This window comes from Callorhinchus milii, unplaced genomic scaffold (assembly GCF_018977255.1).
Source record: "Callorhinchus milii isolate IMCB2004 unplaced genomic scaffold, IMCB_Cmil_1.0 Scaffold1, whole genome shotgun sequence".
Classification (NCBI taxonomy): Eukaryota; Metazoa; Chordata; class Chondrichthyes; order Chimaeriformes; family Callorhinchidae; genus Callorhinchus; species Callorhinchus milii.
This window is the reverse complement of record NW_024704742.1, coordinates 29014841-29036781: the sequence shown is the minus strand read 5'-3', so window position 1 is coordinate 29036781 and position 21941 is coordinate 29014841. Positions and strand designations below refer to the sequence as shown.

General features: G+C 41.4%; 1 protein-coding gene across 1 annotated transcript in view; it reads right to left on the bottom strand.

Annotated features, from left to right (window-relative positions):
• Positions 1-504: 504 nt before the first annotated feature.
• slc7a11 (solute carrier family 7 member 11) overlaps positions 505-21941 on the bottom strand; it is a 90060-nt gene continuing 68623 nt past the window's right edge. Inside the window, exons 7-12 of the mRNA XM_007897739.2 lie at positions 17066-17189; positions 14628-14731; positions 12770-12866; positions 11663-11812; positions 8514-8691; positions 505-771 (exon numbers count right to left, since the gene is read on the bottom strand). Coding sequence (XP_007895930.1) covers positions 707-771; positions 8514-8691; positions 11663-11812; positions 12770-12866; positions 14628-14731; positions 17066-17189 — 718 coding nt within the window. The 3' untranslated portion in view covers positions 505-706. The remainder of the gene's footprint in view (positions 772-8513; positions 8692-11662; positions 11813-12769; positions 12867-14627; positions 14732-17065; positions 17190-21941) is intronic.

The window sequence follows — 21941 nt, the reverse complement described above, 5'->3', positions numbered from 1 at the left end:
TGTACTGTTTGCCACATCTGCTGCCATGCTGCCACCCCAGCTGAGATCAGTTACTTTAGCACAGGCAGTGAATTAAATCTGGGACCTTTCTGGTCTTAATGGTTCAGTTCTGAACTGGATAAACTTGTTGAGTCATCACAGGAACTTGGCTAATTTAAAAAAGTAGAATGGAATTCTACATTTGTAATATAATGTTATTTATAAGTTAAAATTGTATTCGAGTAATTCACAACCTGAACATATTTGTAGAAATGCACTGAATGGAGTAGAAAATCTTTGGTCACAGTAAACAAATTCACTATTTAGGACATAATACATCCAATTTTGTTTACAAGATCTACAAGCAGAAAAATAAGTTGCAGTTGTACATTTATAACAACTGCATTACATTATATACAAATCAATTCAATAGTTTATTGCTTCCAGAAATATGATGAATCTGTACATTTGCATATATTTTTAGAAAATAATTGTTCCTTACAGTAATAAATACAATCCTCCAGCTCATCATGATAAGGACTAAGTGCATTACTTACACAGAAAGGAGTAAACACGTAGTCTGATCCAGTATTATTATTTACTAAGTGATGGAGAGAAATATTGTGCAGTAAGCCTGCAATGGCAGTCCCACATTTGGTCAGTTGCCGATCGTGTCAGTGTCACAGTTCTTCTGACAGTCAGGAACCAGCCCTATCTGCAGATGCATTTAGTCTTCATGATTTTCTGGTGGCATTACCTCCAGAAGGATCTGTAATGCTCTGGTGACCCTTGCTGTAAGAGGAAAATGAAAGGTGAAATCAATGAACTGTTATTCCTAGGAGTCTAACAATTGGGTAATCTTTCGACCAACCTTTGCCAATATTGTACCTTTTGAATGTAACAGATATCAACTAATAATTCAAATGGATCAATTTTGCTACTTTGTGTATCTGTTGTCATCAAAGTAGGAAAATGATAAGGTTAAAGAAAGGAACATTCGTATTTTCCATCAAAAAACCATGCATCCTTGATCAGTCACACTGCGCATCAGATCCAAAATGTTGTCCTTTTTGTGACCTTTAAAACTGATCTGAACACTGACCGGCTGCACCAGCATGGTACTTCCATCTCCCACTTTCCACCCAGTGATTGTTGGTAGGGACGAGCTCCCAGTTGAAGAGATAATGAAACATAATCTGAATTGGAATAACTCAGTGGTTTGCACAAGGTCTTGGTCTGTCAGTTGAGAACATTATGCATGTGCACACGCACATACATCCCACATGTTGGGGCTTGTACCACAGCCTTCTGATTCAGAGACAAGAGTGATACCAACTGAGCTAGGATGACACTTAGATCCACACTGAGGGACCACAAGGACAAATTGCACACACTGTAAAACGATTTGTTGCATGCTGAACTGTTAGCTATACATTACACTACATTAGTGAAAGGACTTTAAGAGAGGGAAATTGGACTTGGGTCTATTCTACTTTATTTACTTAACATTTCATGCAGAACAACCCAGAGTGTGCAGAAATTGGTAAATTATTGAATTCAAACTTATCTGTTGGTTTTCTGTAGTTCTTAAAAGGATTTGTAAAATTAAGACTGTATTTAAGAATTTACCAACTTCTGGATCCTATAAAATACTAATAATAGAGCAACTTAAGACCCAGGTCCTCAGAGCTCACTGTTTAATTTTAGCTATGACATTCTCCTCACATGTATATTGTAAATCATATTCTGTATTCACTATCCTCTGTGTCCTATGAGTTTTCTATTTGCTGGCAAACATGTTCTTGAATCGAAAGGTTACAACAACAACAACTTGGATTTATAAACCCCCCTCCACGCTGGACGGCGTCTCAGAGCGCTTCACAGTAACGGATCCCGGAACCGAGCCATGGGGAGGGGGAGGAAGGTGACCAAAGGCGCGGTCGAAAAGAAAGGTCTCCAGCAGAGACCTGAAAATGGGAAGGGAGGGAGCGACATGTGAGGCAGTTCCAGAGCCTCGGGGCATAGTGGCTGAAGGCACGGCCGCCGAGGGTGGAGCAGAGGACTCGGGGGACAAGAAGGAGGTCAGACCTGGAGGAGCGAAGGCAACGGGTACTGTTTTGAGGAGAGAGGAGGTCAGAGAGGTAGGGGGGTGCAGACGAGTGCAGGGACTTGAACACAAGAGTGAGGAACTTGAAATCGATCCTCGCTGGGACAGACAGCGAGTGCAGTCTGGCAAGGACTGGGGTGATTGGGGAGCGAAGTTTCATGCGGGTGAGAATGCGAGCGGCAGAGTTCTGAATGATTTGGATTTTATGGATGGTAGTGGATGGGAGACTCTCGAGGAGAGCGTTAGAGTAGTCCAGCCGAGAGGTGACAAAGGCATGGACCAGGGTTTCAGCGGCTTTTGGGGAGAGGTATTGGTGGAGACGAGCGATGCATCGGAGGTGGAAGAAGGTGGTGCTGGTGAGAGACCGGATGTGGGGGAGGAAGGATAATTGGGGGTCGAACCTGATGCCTAGGTTGCGTACGGGTTCGGAGAGTTTTAGGGGGAGGTCGGGTATGTGGACGAGGTGAGAGCCGTGAGATTTTAGATGTTGATGAGAGCCAAAGGGTATGGCTTCCGTCTTGTCAACGTTCAGCTGAAGGAAGTTTGCGCTCATTCAGCCCCTGAGATCTGGCAGGCAGGCAGATAGAACATCAGGGGACTGGGGGTCGCAAAAAGAGGTGGAAAAATAGAGTTGGGTGTCGTCTGCATACATGTGGAAGTGTACCCCATGTCTGCGGATGACATCCCCAAGAGGGAGCATGTAGATAAGAAAGAGGAGGGGGCCAAGGATGGATCCTTGGGGTACCCCACAGGTGACCGGGTGAGAGCGGGAGGAGAAGCCGTTTGTGCAGATGTACTGCTGGCGGTTTGTGAGGTAGGACTCGAACCAGGCGAGTGCGGCCCCACTGAGGTGGATGACGGAGGAAAGGTGGTGGAGGAGGATGGCGTGATCGACTGTGTCGAACCAGGCGGAGAAGTCCAGGAGGACAAGGAGGCAGAGGGAGCCCTGGTCATAGATAGAGAGGATGTCATTTGTGACTTTCACAAGCGCAGTCTCTGTACTGTGGGCAGCGCAGAAACCGGACTGGAGGGGTTTGAAGAGAGAGTGGGAGGAGAGGAGTGCGCGAAGTTGGTTGGCAACAACGCGTTCTAGAATTTTTGAGAGGAAGGGCAGGTTAGAAATAGGGCGGTAGTGGCTGGGGTTTGAGGGATCCAGGGAGGGTTTTTTCAGGAGGGGGGTGATGACAGCAGTTTTGTGGGAGGCAGGAACTGTTCCGGAGGAGAGGGACTAGTTGATGACGTCAACCAGTAGTGGGCAGAGGAGGGGGAGCTGGGTGACCAGTAAGTTGGTGGGCAGGGGGTCGAGGCAGCAGGCGGTGGGTTTTATGGAGGTGATGGTGGGTGAGAGGGAGGAGGGAGAGATGGGGAGGAAGGAATGTAGAATGGGGATGGTGGTAGGAGCAGATGATGGGGAAGGTGAGGGGGACAGAGAGGGTGTGGTGGTGGGTGACAAGAGGCAGGAGGATGAGGCTGCCTGGCGGATGTTAAGTATTTTAGATGAAAAGAAGTTCATGACCTCCTCGCACTTGGCATTTGATACGAAGATTGAGGAGACCTGAGGTGGGGCACGGAGGAGGTAGTGGGTGGTGGAAAAAAGGATTTTAGGGTTGTGTTTAGCCTTCAAGATGATGTTGGAGTAGAAGGCCATTTTTGCGCCTGTCAAAGAACGAAGGTAACTGTGGAGATACTCGAGCCACAGATGGCGGTGAACTATCACGTCAGTTTTCCGTCATCTGCGCTCGAGCAGATGGGTTTGGGTTTTTTGGCGGCGGAGATGGTTGTTCTACCAGGGCGATCGGGTGGGTTTGAAGATGATCCTGGATTTCAGGGGGACGAGGGAGTTGAAGGTGGAAGAGAAGCGATCATGGAGCAGCTGGACGGCTGCTTCAGGATCTCCGTGGGTGGAAGGCCAGAGGGATAGGATGTTTGATGATGAGAAGGCCTTTGTGAGGGTCTCAGGGAGTAGCCTTTTCCAAGGGCGGTAGAGGATGATTGAGGGCTTGGTGGAGGAGAGGGGGATGTGAGAGGAGAAGGAGATGAAAAAGTGGTCCGAAATGGTCTTGTCCACTATGCTGAGGTCGGAAATGTCAAGGCCATGGGTGATAACGAGGTCACGTGCATGAACAAGGTTGTGGGTGCGTGAATTTATGTGAAGGGTAAGGTTTAGGGAGGAGAGGAGGGCAGTGAAATCGGCAGAAGTGGTGCAAGGGGAGTTTAGGTGGAGGTTGAAATCGCCCATTATGAGCAGGCGCTCAGAGCATAGGGCAGGGAAGAGAGGAAGGTAGAGATGTCTGTGTGGAAGGAGCCGGGGGGCTTAGGGGGGGCAGTAGACAAGGAGGATTTTCAATGGAAGAGAGGGGTGGAAGAGCGTGAGGTGCTCGAAGGAGGGGAAGCAGCCAGAGGAGTAGGGGTTAAGACCAAGGGAAGCTTTGGAAATGAAGGCGACTCTGCCGCCATGTTGGTTTGGACAGCGGGTGTGGTGGAATATGTAGCCTGGAGGGGAGGTCCACCAGGGGGACGGGGTCATTGGGGGAGAGCCAGGTTTTGGTGAGCCCAAGGATGAGGTCGTGGATGGTGAGGGCTTTATTTTATTTGAAAGGGAACGGACATTTGGAGGGAAATGCGGGTGGGTTTGCTGGAGGGAGGGGAGGAGAGAGTGGTGCGGAGAGGATATGGGGTTGTACAGGAGAGATGGTTGTGGAGAGTGGTGTGAGTGGAGAGTTGGGGAGGCTACGTATGAGGGAAGGGGGACTTGGGTTTGCCTTAAGGAGGTGGTTTGAGCGGAGGGAGTGAGTGATGGGACACGTGGGATTGCTGCTCTGGGACAGTCAGTGCTGGGAGCCATGATGGGCCCGGCAGAGGATGCCCAGGCTGGAGCTGAGGGAAGTGGTGATGGGGTCGAGGAGAGAGAGAAGGCAGGGAGGGCGGTGGAAGAGAAGGACAGAGGGGGATTAGCGGATAGAGGGGGTTGGGAGGAGAGACATAGAGGGGGACGGGAGGAGAGACATTTGGAGTGGAGGGTGCGGCTGGGGTCAGGGCGGCAACCAAAACGCGCATGCAGAGACCGGGAGCGAGCGATCAGCGGGGTGGCATCAGCCCTCAGGCTCAGCCTCCCAGGTCATGGCCAGGATGGCAGTGGCAGCGGCTGCCAGGCCATCGTTGTTGTTGCTGTTTTTTTAAAAAAATCGAAGGGTTAGTTGGTGTTTTAGCACATCATCCCACCCAGGCTCACTTTCAATTTTCCAATCATTTTCAGACTGGAAAGATGATTACCTAATCTAATCCTACACTGTTTCTCATTCCCCATAGCCTTTTAATGTGCCTTTTCTTCACGCATCTATCTAATAATAATAATAATCCTTGCATTTGATATAGCGCTTTTCACTTCTTCTAGACGTCTCAAAGCGCTTCACAGAATAGACTGTAAAGTGAATTGACCGTATATTTGTGGGCGAACGCGGCAGCCAATTGTACACAGCAATGTCCCACAAACAGTCATAGATTGAAAATGACCAATTTATTACTGTTTTGTTTTGGAGGGATTATTATCAGGCTCTGTGTGGAGTAAGGAAACTTGCCCAAGGTTTTGCCCTGCCTGGAATTGAACTCAGGTCTCTAGCTTGCAAAGCGAGTGCTCTAACCACTGAGCTACAGGACTCCACAATTCTCTAATTCTCTTTTATATTAATCTGTTTGACAACAACACAAACTTGCATTTATATAGTGCTCTTAACACAGGGTAGTGTCTTGGAATGTCAGCTTGATAACAGATTGATAGGAATGATAGTTGAGGCTAGGTTACTGAAACATTTAAAAAACAACTAGTAGAGTCGGAATTCTGAAAGGATGAGATCAAATTGCCAAAGAGTCTTATTCATCCAAAACAATCCTATGACCTTGTGAGAAGTGACCTCAAGGCCCTCTCCCTGTTTGGATAGATGTTAAAGCTCACAAAGTACTATTTGAAAAGAGAAAGAAACTTCTCCTAGTGTCTTGGGCCACAATCTTCCAGATAAATTTGGTCATTCACCTCATGACTCATGACTGTTTGTGGGACTTTGCTGTTTGCAAATTGGTGTCCGTGTTCACTCACAAATACACGATCACTGCACGTCACAGAGACTTTGTGAAGTGCTTTGACACATTCTCAATGTTACAGGCACTATGAAATGGAAGGATTGTTATTCCCGCAGCACACAGGTTTCCCTCAGTATATAGTGAAGGAGTATTTTGTATGCAACAGCACGGGCTGAAGTCTCAGACTCCAGTACCTCCTCTTCAGCTGTCAGTACCATTAAACTACTCATTGAGTGGAAGGTAGCCAATCAGATAATTAGAAATATTTTCAGGTATTGAATAAATGTTGAACAAGTCACAAAGTTAGCATTTAATAGGACTGCACTGTTCCACTATGAGTGATGCTGTGTTAACTGCCTTGAACCCACACAAGAGAAACAATCATACAGCAGAGGAACAATGGGTCTCTGAAGTGATTTGTATCAATGGATTAAATGTCAGGTTAGAAAATGTGCCTTTATGGCAACAGCAGAACTTGGGAGCATGAGCTGAATCAAGCAAATTATGTTTCATCCGCAAAAGTAATCAGTCATAAAATATAACTCATACTCGTAATGTTTGTTTAAAGTTTAATTGGAAAAACATTGGAAATGCTAGATATTCCTATGTTCTCAAAAGTGTAACTGGTTTCTAATGACTCTGATGAAAGTCCTTCTGATTCTTTCCTTAATGAATACTCATCGCTATTCATCAGCGCCTTGGAATGTCCTCCCGACGTGAAAGGCACTAAACAAATGTAATTTGTTGTTTTTATATCACCAGATATTATGGCTGAGATAAATTATATGTATTCAAGAAATATAGCTATGTACAGCCACTAAACCAATAGAAATACACACACACATATATATATATATATACATATTTACTACACTACTAAAACCAAGGTTTATGCAGCTGTTATACCATTCAAACACTATGTATGCATTCACTATAGCATAAGAATCGCAGGTGCATAGATCCACAATACCAAGGAGTCACACAAGCATATATTCGTGGAGTCCTGTAGCTCAGTGGTTAGAGCACTCGCTTTGCAAGCTAGAGACCTGAGTTCAATTCCAGGCAGAGGGCGAAACCTTGGGAAAGTTTCCTTACTCCACACGCCTAATAATAATCCCTCCAAAAACCAAAAACAAAAATAAAAAATAGGTCATTTTCAATCTACGATTGTTTGTGGACATTGCTGTGCGCAATTGGCTGCCGCGTTCGCCCACAAATATACCGTCAATTCACTTTACAGTGTGTTCTGTGAAGCGCTTTGGGACGTCCTCCCGGCATGAAAAGCGCTATATCAAATGCAAGGATTATTATTATTATTATTATACCATTAGGCATACAGGTATGTATAACCACAATACTATTAGACAGATGACATATATTCTCACTATAACTTAAAAAAACATAAGTATATACATCCACTAAGCAGGATAATGCCTTTACCCACTAGGGCATTGAAGGAACCAGAAATTGCATGATTAATAGTACATTCTAAATTATTTCTAACAGAGAAGGAAGTTTCTCTCTCCCAGTGTCCTGGCCAGTAATTCCCCAAATAAAATTGGTTGCTCACTCCATGACTGTTTGTGAGACACTGCTGTGCGCAATTGGCTGCCCCATTTCGCCCACAAAATACACAGTCACTACACTTTATAGTACATCCTGTGAAGCGCTTTGAGACGTCTCAATGATGTGATAAGGTGCTACTATCAAATGCAAGGATTATTATTATTAAATACAGGATAAACTTAATATAGGGACATTCAGTTGGTTCAAATGTTTCAGCGGTTGAAATCTGGATTGATATCTGGTCGTTGCTGATATCACTTCATTTGCATTGAGCGCATACAGATTATGCACAGGAAGTACTGCCAATGCCCCTTCTTATGCAAAGTAAAGAAGCGGGGCTTCTTACACAGGCATGCATGCTTGGAGTGTAGGAAGTGATGCTAATGTAGTAGGGTGCAATGTGCAGGAAGTGACATCCTGAGTGTCCTGATGACCCAGAAGTCAGCCATTTATTTTTAACTTGAAGCTGGTGCAGCATGTTTCCAGTTAGCATAAGACTACAGCTGACCTGTGCTATGAGTGAGGCAGTATTATGAGCGCAAAGAAATAGGGCTCTGCTACAAGGGGAATTTTGTAATGGGTTACGGAAGAGTTGTGTTTTTTTTGCTGTTACGAGTTTGTTATTTATGAGACAAGTGTAAGTATATTTTATACCAATAAATAAATTTTATTGAAAAAAGTGAGGCAGTGTTATATTGAAGGGCACTTCAACAGGGCTCTCCTGTAGTATAGAGTAGAAACACAGGCTTATGTTATGGGCGGATGAATGCTTTATATTACTTACCCATCAATTTTTGGAAGCACTTTGGCTTGCTGTCCCACACTACAAATAGGTAGTAGGCAGGGATTCCAGTCAGCGTGATGGCAAATCCAATGCCAGCATTGGTGGGGTCAGCGTAAAGTGACAGCGCTACGATGAAGAGGCAGGTGAAAGAAAAGAAAGTGGGAATAAACAGAGGGACCTGCAACAACAAGCAGAGTTTGTTAGAAATAAGGCAGATCTGATGTATGGTAATATTCAAACATCACAAACACCGAAAGAATCTGGTTAAACTTGGTTAAGCTTTTGCTGTACGAACAATACAAGTTGCTATCCTTGAGGGCAGATCTAACAAGAACAAGCTCCACTTCAGACCACATTTTTCCTATAATAAAGCTATCCTGCAAGTACTTCTGCGGGATTTAGGCTTGGAAAACTTATATGTAATAAATGTCACAATGTACGGCATTCCACTCCTTCAATACAATGCAATGCAACACAATTTACCCTTATGTAGCTAGCTCCTCTCCCAGATGTCCCAGCTGATAGCCATGTGAGCAAACCCAACTTGGTTCGAATGGTTCTGCCCCAAAAGCTTGCAGTTATTGAGCCAACCAGCAGGCGATTCCTGCCGGTGCTCTGATACCAGCATTTCTGTGGCAGCTAGGGAAAGGCGGACTTAACTCAACTTTTATGTCTGTTTTGTGGACGCCACTAAATTTAAGCTGTCCACCTCTTTACTTTTGAAAATGCAGACTGATATGGGGCCAGAAAGTATGCAGCATACAGCATTAGACCACCATTTATTTTATGAAAGGAGCACCATTTAGTTTAATAAGCTGTAAGTGAAGTATAACACGGAACCCAGGCATAAAGCAGGTTAATTCAGGAGAAGTCAGACCGCCAAAGAATTAAAACAAAATCCCTATGAGAGTTCAGTTCAAGGCAATGAAAATCCTGTGGTTCAGGTGGCATTGATGAACATTTTGAGCTCTGCTGTGCAGTTTATGGCCAGAACATCTGGACGTGTTACTGTCTTACAGCACACTCACAGTGATATGTTATTCCATATCCATCACTCAGCACAATAATAATTCAATGGAACTTGAATGAGGCTTTTGTTAGAAATCTGCTCTGCACCACCCTCGTAGGCAAAAGGCGAAATATGAAATGAGCCACATTTGAGGAAAGCAACATGCACTTTAACTACAATCAGGCGAGTGGCGCCATGCTATTTTATAAGGTAATTTGAGAGAAAATGTGTTTTCCTTGGAACACTGCCAGTCTTAGGTTATGTGCAAAGTAAGTAGTATCTGACATGAATGAGCTTTTTGTTTAGAGGATGATTGATCAGTGCAAAAAAATTGTCATTCGGTCTCGCATGGAGCCTTTGTGAACTGGGATTGGCATGGTGTGGCGGTGTCAGCTCAACTGATGACTGCATTGGGTCTTCATGTGTTTTGATGTTAAGTTAGCTGCTCTCTCTCTATCATTTAGAGCTAACTGAGCACTTTTGCAAGATTTCAGCAACTCGACTTCGTCCATTTCGTGTTAAATTACCCCAAATGACTGTTTTTTTGTTGAAAAAGCATATTTTTATATATAAATAATTAATTACTTAAATACATCTATTTTAAGGAGGAAAAGGACTCCAATCCCAGGAGAGCTGTCAATCATACTACTGAGTAGTCTCAGGGGGTAAAATGTTCAGCAGGAAAAGCAGCCCATGTAATTTACTACACCGCTGTGTATCCATTTGCATTTTTAAAAATATCCTGCATGAAATGATGTGTGCTAGCATTTTTAAAAGCGCTGTAAAATTGAATGTGATTATTTCATTTCTGTCTTTACTGTGTGGCCTTTTAGCACTTTGCTGCTGGGAAGGAGTTACAATGCTGAGTGATTGCAATGCCTCAAGCCATGCCAGTGTGTTCTTTTCATAATGTGATATTGCCTGCGCTTGTTGGTGCTGTTGAGACCACAGATTTGTCACCCAGTTGCCTTTTTGTCATAGGTCAATAAAGGTTTGGTCATAATGAGGCATTTTTGCTTCCAATGGACATTTGACAAATCCATTGCTCTGTTGCTCTGTGTCAGAAAAAAATCTTTTACTTTCAAATGGCCTGAAATTATCAGTATTTGCATTCACATTGTTCAAGATGAAACATGACCCGTGACACAAAAACAAATGCTTATGTAGATAGTCAGGGATAAGCCTGAAAGGTGATGAATTTGCCTACATTAGGGTAAAAATACTGTTCAACGTTATGTATATTGGCCACGTATAGCTTTGCATTATAGAATGGGCTGATGTAATACTGAATGGAATTTTTACCCAATTCTGCCCCAGCTGAGAGAAGGGTGTATTTTCATTCTGATACCAATGACGTCAGTCAAAAACAATGCAACTTTCTCCTATGATGACATTAGGAGCTAAATGTATCTGATCACTGGTGTGCATCTGGAGTGAGGGAAAATCCCAGGTTCAAGTCCGGGTCTTAAATGACCTCATCTGTGGTTGTGGAGAGTGCACAATGATTGGCTTCAGCGTTCCTGGACTGCAAGGGGGGGAAAGCCAGCCAGGGTTCCCTCTAATGACTATTATCCCTTGACTCCTTCCCTCCTCCCCCCCGACATGGATGTTGAGTGAGATCCAGTTGAGGCTCAGCTATGGTGTCACAGAGTCCATCAATGCTCAGTCTCCAGGGCCATACATGAAGGAATGACCATGTGGGCCAGGTACCCAATGACGTTGTTGCCTGTGGCCCTATCCCTCACAATCGCACACTGGACCCATGAGAGTAGTCACCAGCAATGTACAACCAACAGCGATGAGGCAATCGACCCATTCCTGCAAGCTGTCCAGGAACACTTTAGACACTCTACAGTGATACACATAATTAATATCTTCCAACATGTAAAGAAAGGCAAAGGTACAGAAGGTGATTTCCCCCCCATTATAAGTTGACATTTTCAAAGTTGCCAAATTCACGGATGGTCAGAAAATCACCTCTGTAATGTTCAAATATTCATTTCCTTTCTTTCATCTTAAGACGTCTCAAAGACATGATAAGGCGCTATATCAAATACAAGGTTTATTATTATTATTATTATTATTATTATTATTATCTTCTCAAGAATCACTCTACAGAATAACTGGTGATGGACATTACCTTGAATGGGCGCGGCATGTCTGGGCGCTTGTACCGGAGGTAAATCAGACCAGAAACAGACAGACCAATGAAAAGCCACCGGGCAAAGCTCAAGAAGTTTAAAAGACTGTAGATATCACTCATAAACATCAATAACACTGTCAAAGGATACTGTGAAAGATACAAATTTAAAAATGTTGATTCATATCAATCGCACAGCAAGATTGAACAACAGCAACAACTTGCATTTATGTAGTGTTTCGGAGCGCTTCATAGTGGCAGGGTTGGATGCAAACATAGGTACTTGACCGTAAGTATAATTGAAGAGTTAGATCTAAAGGTGTGATTCTAAAGACCAATAGAGAGGGGATGAGGTGGAGCGACAGAGACGAGGAGTTCGACAGGTGAGCGGCTTAGTGCTTGACAGTTCAAGCCTGCATTAGCTGATTGAAGAATTTAATTGAAGAATTAGCTACTATTTTGTTGATGATCTGTTCCCATTGTTCTTTCCAACGGTGAGGAGCAGATCCCAGTGCAACAGAGAGGACACATGAAGGTCACTGGTGACTCTGCTGAATGAAGAGTCAGATGACTAGGCAGCAGGCTCTGCAAGTGAGTTATTGCTCGATTCCTGAGGTTTATCTCCCCTCTTCCCCTTCCCTATTTCTAAACTCTAACCATGTTGCACTAACATTAACACAACTTTAAATGTGCACAATATTTAGCAGGTGGTGCTTAATAACCAGTTTCCAATGCAGCAGGAATTCAGTAAAGCATAAGAGTGAGTGTGGGAAATCTTAGTGCTAATGTACATTTGAAATGTGAAAAATACTCATCCGAAAATTATAGATTATAGATTTTGTCCTTGTGTCAGGAGAGAACATTTTGATCTGGTCTGTGGCATGACTGCCAATTGTGGTGGTAATTAGTAGGAGCAATTTGAGTTGGTAAATTAAGATTATCGCACAAAAAATGTATTGGCACAACATTAAAGCCCACTGGCTTACATGTGATAATTGTCACAGTGCGTTAGTGCCAGGGAGGCATGAAAGACTGTTTTATGCAAATGAAAAAGATATAAAGCGGTGGATGAGACGATCTCGAAACACTTGCAAGTTGTTTTCTTACCGAAACAATGACAGCGGGAAGAGGAGTATGTTTTCGGACATTGATCATGGAGAGGATTTCTGGAAGATGGCCCTCCCGAGAAGCAACATAATACATTCTGTTTAGATAAGTCACATATAGTTGGTTAGGTATAAGCACTGTACCAGTATTTTGCACACTTTTCATTACCAACAAACATCAGCTTACAAGACCTGCAGGCTCACTGCAAACACTAAATTCAAATCCAATCCAAGTGTTTGCTAGAATTTAGCACCGTGGCTGCTTTTCTTTTCAACATAATTGTTTTGTATTAAAAATCTTTGGATTTGACTTAGAGCCCAAATCCACAATATCACAAGCACTTTACTGTAATTATTATAACGGGGTAGCCAATTTACACACAGCATTGTCCCACAAACAGCTAGGAAGTGAATGACCAATTCACACTAGAAGAAACTCCCTTCTCTTTTCGAAGAGCATGAAGATTTCTTACAGGCAGAAAAGAACTCTGTTTAACATTTCATCCAAAAGAAAGCATCTCAAACAATACAGCACTCCCCAAACATGATATTACAATGTCGGCTTAGACTGTGAGCTCAGAATCCCTGATGTGGGGCTTCTGACCCAGCGGCAAGATTGCTACCAACTGAGCCACTAAAATTCAGAACATGTGCAAGCAATTGTCTCCCTCTCTGTCTGTCTCGCTCACATTTAGGTAATATACAATGAATGACTCAAACCCCAATAAATCTACATAACATAATTTTATTTTCTGCTGCCAGTTATGTGGAGGGATTTTATTTAGTTATTTAAAAGAGAAATGCTAATTTGATTTGTATGCTTCCATTTGAAGGAACAACTGATTTCCCCTTAGTCCTCGAGTCATTTCAAAGACATTATAAAATTCTGTCATTAGAAGATGTTTTCTCACAGGGTAGAACAAGATGGATAGGATATTTTCCAGCGTAATTGAACTAATATAACCCACCTGGTTAGATAGATTAATACCAATAAGTAATTGCATTTGTTATAGTGCCTTATCACATCTTCGAGACGTCTCAAAGTGCTTCACAGAATATACTATATAGTGAATTGACTGCATATATCACTGCATTACCTTTGCTAATGCTGCTCTTCTTTGACAGTATATTGAATTGATTCAGGTACCCGACTGTCTATTAAGTCATTGTGGCATTGACAAAATATCTGAATTGTAAAAACCCTGACAATGCTAAGTCAGAATAGTTCAGAATTGAATGATACATTTTTAAGGCCCTGAATAAGATTCTGCCCAAGGCTGGACCTCTGCTACAGTTAAATAATTATACAATTTTCCAAATGCCTACTTTTGTTTTGGCACAAACAGGGTGAAATGTCTGATGTTTCAGGATACATTCCTTGGGCTAATTATCATAATTCCCCCCCCCNTCACCCCACACCTCCATTTCCTCTCCTTGGCTTCTGCAAATTGGTCCTATGAAGGAAACTTCAATTTCAAACAAAGTTTTAATGCCTAAAATCATAATTTCAATGATAAATTATGATAAATCATCATAATAATAATAAAAATAACAATCCTTACATTTGGTATAACGGCTTTCGCGTGGGAGGACACTTCAAAGTACATTTGCTGGGCAATTGTGGGAACCATTCAAAACAACATTCTCTCTTGTCCAGAAACTTAAACTGAAGGTGGGAGAAGATTAACTTATGGTCCAATGACTGGTCTTACATAAGAACATAAGAATTGCTAGACGAAAGAAGACCAAAGTCCATCCAGTTCAACTTCCGCCATCCTGGCAGTCGCTTGCATATATCATGTCCCAAACTGTATGATGTTTAGTCTTCAATAGTTTGCAAAGTGATTGCTAGTGCTCACCTGGTCACTGCAAAGATGCCTCCATTCATGGACCCAAAGCAGGAAAGAGCCACAAATACTGGGACTGCTATAAAGAATTTTCCCAATAACCGTTCTGCAAAGGTCTGTGAAATTGAATTGTGGTTATAATCAAATATGTCACATATGGTGATCTATTAAATTACTTACTGAATGCAGGTACAATAACACAATCCTAAATGTATTCATCTGCAAAGCAATTGCAACCAGAAGGCAATTTTCTACATTTCAAAACAAAACATAGAAAATAATTATTCCATCCAGATAACCATTGTAAATAAATACAAACAAGTCATGAAACCCCTGGTAACAGTCGGGAATGTCTATAAATGCTAAAGATGAAGGAGTAGTTCAGTTGATTATTCTTGTTCTGCTGATAAAGAGGGAGGGATTGAAAAAGCTTTTGAATTGTAAACGTACCTCACAAAGATATATGTGTCTCGTGACATGAAGTGCATCTCCAGAGAACTTCATGTACCTCCTGCAGACCCGTGTCAGACCTTGACTCTGACTCAAGACTGCATTGGTACAGAATTCTCATCTGTCAATGTGACATACATATATGGAGCTCCCTGCTGGAGATGCACTTTATGTACCGAGGCATTTTTTCAGAAAGAGATACTAATCCTTACTTGTGATATAGCATCTTTAAGTGGAGAGCATGTCTCAAATCACTTCACAGGATAAATGCTGAAGTGCAATGACTGTATTTTATAGGTAACATGCTAATGAGAATGGACTTTTGGCATTCAAACTGTTTTTAAACTCCAATAACCGAATTCTCACCTTTCCAAAAGCTAAGCTGTTGCTTGCTAAACAACCACGCAGTTCTGTGTTTGCCTGATTCTAACTAAATTTCCCACTTTATAATTATTGCAAACATTAATTATGCAAATAAGAGCTCAGAGGACAAAGGAGGACAGCGCTGATTCAACGAGGATGACCTGAGAGCTCACGTGTGATAACGTTCCGAGCAATTTATTGAGACCTTTCTCATGAGAGCAATACATTTGAAAGAAAATGTTTCTTTTCTTTCGGCCTTGAAAATTTCCTTGGCAGGAATAAAGAATGAAATTCACAGGATTGCAGTGGCCCACGAAGAACAGATTGTTGATCAGAGGTTTGGAGCTTCGGACTTTTTTTTTTAAAATTAGACTTTGGTTGTTTCACTGTAGAATATTTTAAACTACTCCTGATAGAAATTAGAAATTTACAGCACAGAAGACCATTCGGGTCTTGTCGTCTGTGAAATGGGTAACACAGAGTGTTTGCACACTGTCCATTCAATTCTGAGATTTAGATTTGAATGCAGCCCGGATGGCATGATGAAAGCCTCTTCCATTTACTCTTCCATTTAGGTTATAAGAGCTCTATGTGAAATGAGTTTTGAAGAGGAGAGGTCTATACTTTTAGTGAACTGGAGTACAGTACAGAATTGTCTTAAATTGTAAATGTCAGAGAGGCCATAGAGCTAGCTTGCTGGATGAGGAAGGTGGAAGATTCAGACTGATACAATAGTGAGGCTCAGGTCAAAGCACATTATTGAGGCACAATAGAGGAAACATCTTTCAATACTCTACCTGATGTGGGAGTGCTCAGCCCCGATGCCCCAAATTCCACTTAGCTTCAGCCTATAACATCAAACTCCCTTAAAATTACTTGTGGAAAATTCCTAAATAATTGCTGTCTGAGTTTGAAAGATGTTTTTTCTTAGGAAATAGTTAAGAAAATTGGGATCTAAATTAAGAATTTATCACAATTCTATATGATCGGAGGGAGGGGGTGGGGTGAGGAGAGGGAGAATGAAGGGAAATGTGATTTCAAGACAAAATATCCTTACAGGTTAGAACTAAGTGGATTTTTTTTTCAGGCCTCTAATGTTTTGATGTAATAAGGTGCTACAGTGATCATCTTAGTTCCGTACATCCTCTTAAAGAACAATGTTGTGTTTGGTAAGCCCTTGTGTGAGGAATAACTCCTGTAGCCCTCTCTGTCATCTGAATTCCACATTTCTCTCATTTGAAATGTTGAGGATTATTATATTAAGTCAATGGACTAAATCCTTAGGATTTGCTCCCACAGAAATCACACTGCACTGTTTGTTGGATTGCAGCCCATTTCAGCAAATCATAATGTTGCAAGCAATCATAATATTTTGAAAACAGCCTAATTTTCCTAGCCACCTTCCATCTGTGGTTGAAAGCTACTTCAGTGCAATAACGGTAATGTAGTTGTTTTGCGGTCAATTGTAAACAAAAGCATCTCTCACATTCTGAAACACTATTAGGTTCTTTCACGTGCATTTCACTTCTTAAAGTTTATGGAGCCAAAAATGCAGTGTTTCACAACAGATTCAATATGATAATTATCACATCAAATCCCTTGAGAAACATCTTATTTTTTACCCTTATATTACGTACCACAGCCACTGCTTCAGATGCCAGCAACTCCTGAGGATTCATTACGGTAAAATAGGCCACATTTGTTAACACATAGGCAATGGTGACAATTGTCATTGATATGCAGATAGCAAGAGGTATATTTCTGTTGGGGGAAAAATACAATTGAACATTAGTTTAATAACAGATAACTCAAAAATCCTGTTAAACCCGAGAGTGCTTTCTAAGACCAATAATGTTGAGGCAATTTCATTATTTGCAGTAACCGCATATTCTGTATTCACACGTTTATATCTCTATGACATCTGGTACACTAGAGTTAATTTATTTTATTTATTTCAGCCTATAGTACTGTAATGATTGTTATCTGTCTTCTGTTGTGTTGCAATCATTGTTATGTGAGCTCTATTGCAGAAATGCTTACATTTTTCTACTGGGCTCATCAGCTATGAAATTTAATTTCCTTCTGTTGACTTGCACTGAACTGAAAGGGGACAAATTAATTGACCTCTTGTACCTGTCTTGTAATATTTCTGATGTACTATCAGTAAAGTGACCTAATGAGACCTTTTTGAATGGGAAATGAAATGCTCGTCGTCTGTGTAACCTGCCAGATGAGAATGTCTACATTACTGCTGCAAGCATTCATTCATTGAACCCTGAGGTGCAATTACGCCCATTACCTTTAGTAAGTAGTCATCTATCTGATCAAATTCTTTCATCTGTTGTCGATCTACTGAATATATTTTACAATATTAATAAAGTTGTTTTGCCCAACGTGGTGTATAATTACAGAGGTTTGAGTGTATAATGGAAGGAATGGAATTGCCATTCATTCTCCTAAAATGCACTACAAGTATTGAATTCCAGATGTTTAGCATTGAAGTCTTGTTAAGAATGTAGACACTGGTTCAAATAGTAATTCTAATAAAGCACCTCTTATGTCAGGAGGACGTCTCAAAGTACTTCACAGGATATACTGTAAAATGTAGTGACTGTGTATTTTGCAGGCAACCAAAGCAGAATTCTGACATTGAGGTGACTGTAAGCTTGCCATTATTGCTAACTTTGGACACTGAAGGGAAAATGATTTTACACAGAAAAAAGGGATCATGAGATATTTGTGCATTGTGGAGGTATTAAGCAAGTCCCAAATCTAATCCCTGTGTTACAGAAGTGCTTGATAAAATCCATACAAGCTTGTTTCAGACTGTTTTGTCATGTTCAACTGTGCTTTTTATCCATTTTCATTTTAGCAAAGTGTAACTGACATTTACTTGCACATTCATAAGTAATTTTCTTTCTTTGAACATACCACTATTTTCATGGATCAATAAAATATAGACTCCTCCCCCACCATTGATTCAGTTTGCTTGCGCTGCAGCCATTAAAGTGCCAAGTTTCCAGGGTTATTCTATGTATATGTCATAGATGAAGGTAGTAAGCATTCTCTAGTCCTGTTACCCCTTGCTCAGAAGGTGAGTAGTAGCCTAAACGTCTGAGGTTCCATCTTTCCTATGTTCTTAGCCTTAAAACTACTGCCATAGAATTTAATTTGGTGCAGAATTTTATAAAATTCCTACATTTAGTATTAATTCGGGTGCAGGATTCAATAGTGCTGGAAAACAATGTAAAGCCATGAGAAATTTCAGGAAAACAGTTTAACATGATTCAATCAAGTGGGCAAAGTGAGGAGAGATTCCGTTGATAGATTAATGCAGTGATATCTATTCAGACCATTAAGAATCTGATCTCTGGTCTGTCTGAGTTAGCTGATGCCAGCCAGCTCAAAACTTTTAGCCACCCCCACCCCCATATCTGCTCTGCACACTGTATTTCAGGGCCTATGTTTTTATATGCCAGCAAATGCCCTTGCCAAAAGTTGTCACCCAGAACATGACTCATTAATAATTGTTAACAAATATTGAAGTTACTGTGCAACTGCAATAAACTAGCTGAATAAATATGAATTCAGTCAGATTTCACAAGAGGTTAATCCATCAACTACTGTGCTTTGAGGAGATGAATTAATAAACACATAAGCAATCAAATCATTGGATAAATCAATAAGTAAATAATGAATTCTATAATTGAGTTGGAATAGAAACTAAATAGAATCACAGAAATCTTGCAGCACATAAAGAGGCCATTCAATCCACAATATCTGTGCTGATGCTCCCACTTCCACTGGAGCTACAGGGAAATCCCTTTATACAACCCTTCGATACAATAATAATAGTAATCCTTGCTTCTGATATAACGCCTTATCACGTCTTCAGACGTCTCAAAGTGCTTCACAGAATATACTGTAAAGCAAATACACTGTACATTTTGTGGGCGAAAACCAGCAGTCAATTGCGGACAGCAGTGTCCCGCGAACAGTCGTGGAATGAGTGACTGACCAATTTCTTTCTTTTTTTTTGAAGGATTTATTTAGAACTGCTTCATTTAGAACTGGGAATACAGTAGACCTGTGCTAACTGGATGTACGGTATATCTGGCTTCCGATGTTGACATGCTGTCTTCTCCCACTACAAAATAGCCCTGTTAGTTGTTAGATTGCCAGTGACGTAACTTCCTGCTGGCTGCGCAGAAAATAACATCAACAACAACAATTTGCATTTATCTAGTGCCCCTCACACTGGGCAGCAGCAGTGACTAGATGGCCAGGAAATTGAACATTTTTCTCCCACCTCACTTATTATGTGGACCCTGAGATATTGGACACAACCAACTTTGTTATAATTAGATTTTCCTGTACTACTTTAATCCAATTCCCCTGGTCTTTTCCTGTTCACGCTAATATTATTTTTCTCAAGTATTTATTTAATTGCCTTTTAAATGTTGTTATGGATGTTGTTCCAGATGTCATTAGTGAAAAAGCATTCCAAATTTTAATAAATCTCTGCGTCAAATTCTACTTTCCTAACCTATGGAACTCCCTTCCTCTACTCTTCTGTCTTGTCGGATACCTCTCTAACTGTTTTTAAATCCCACGTTGCACATTCAAACCTGCTATTGCAATTCACCGCAACACAGGCTGGGACTTTATAGATCTCAATGAATCTCCATTGTATTACTTTTTAGAGTCTATCTGTTCCTCTTAAAACCTAATATGGATTATGCCTCAACCACTACACCCAGCAGTGCATTTCAAATCCTAACAATTCTCTGTGTAAAAAAAATTCTCCTAATCTCTTCCACTTTCTCTCTTGGTAACTATCTTGAATTGATGCCCTCTAGTCAGTGACTCATTGACCCGTAGAGAGAATTTCTCCTTATTGACTCTATTGAAACCACTCATAACATAAAGACCTCTATCAGATCAACCCTCAACCTTCTCTGCTCCAATGAAAACAGTCTCAGTTCCTCTTGTCTCTGCTCATCGGTCAAACCACTCATCCCTGGTATCATCCTGGTCAATCTCCTCTGCAACCCCTCTATAGCTCCTGAAGAAAGCGTCCAATTACATTTACGATTTTACCATGAAAATATATATCTCAGACGAGATCCAGCACAAGATTTTCTCATCATAGAATGAGAAGCCAGGGGCTTGAATCTACTGACAATCAGGGAATATTACACATTTGCTGCCAACATTGGCAAATGCACCGCCAGCAGTGGAAGCAGTAAAACGCTGCCAATAAGACCCCGACAGCAACGGATGCCAGAACACAAAGCGTCCTTATTGAGAGCGTTAGCTAATTGAGAACAAATCAGGCGTGGTTCCAATTCAATAACTGCAGTTGCAGGCTTTAAATTAATTTGTCATTATCTATATGTGAACAATTAAGGTGCGAAAAACATTCAGACTGCATGAAGCATTCTGTGGCATGTACAGGTAATTGTATCTAGGGTTGCCCTGGCAACCAGGCCTTTCAAATTTCACCGTAAATGTATCCGGCATAATCGTATCATATTAGGAGCTGTAATACAATTATCAAGTACAAATGCAGTCAAATTACCACCCGGCATTTGATTCGAAGTGGAAATATTCTCTGCTGCTTAATTATCAGAGATAAATGTTAACACAGCGATAATAAAAAAGGCAATTTTACATTGAAATGTCACCACTCTGCATGGTGCATGATGCAGCCCAAAAGGAATGATTCTTATAGTGAAATGTCTCCAGCAAACTCCCAACGGAAACAGGGGAAGAGAGAACCGTAGCAAAAGTTTCGAAAGTTAATCTTCACCAGGCCACAACCTTTAGAGAGCTGCACATATTTGTGGATCTTATTTAGTGTTCTCCTTCCTGTCATGCTTGATATTTGTCTAGCATTTGTGTGTTAATCTGCTAAAGAGTATTTCAACACGAATGAGTCTCCAGGTAATGGGCTGTGAGCACGGTCTGCAGTTTGTCAAAGAGCTTGGAGCTAGTTTACAATCAAGCCATGAATGAAGATGGAGGGAAGTGTAATAACATACACACTGGTATATTCTATTTCCTGTTAAAATACTACTCACTTCGCGCTGAATTTTCAGAGCTGATCTCAATTGAATTAAACAATGGCATACTCTGAAAAAGGACCTTCAATCTTCAAATGGCCCTGAAGCTCATTTCAGTAGAGTTAAGAGTGAAAACAAAACAAGGAGTTGATTAAAAGCAAGAAAAGGAATAAAATCATAGTCTACATTCCATCCCGCAATGCACTCTAGCTCCTTTTACCTTCAATTCACAGTACTTATTTCTTCTCTTTCTCTTTTCCTAGTTTTCTGCTTCTCTTACTTTTGGTTCACAATGGTGTCAACTTGGCTTAGTTGCCTGTGAGCCAGAAGGTTGTGGGTTCAAAACCTCCATTGGGCTTTTGAACTGCCACGGTGGTATGATACTCCAGTGCAGTGCTGGGGTTGACCTCTGTATTGTTGGAGGTGTCATTCTTCAGATGAGATACTA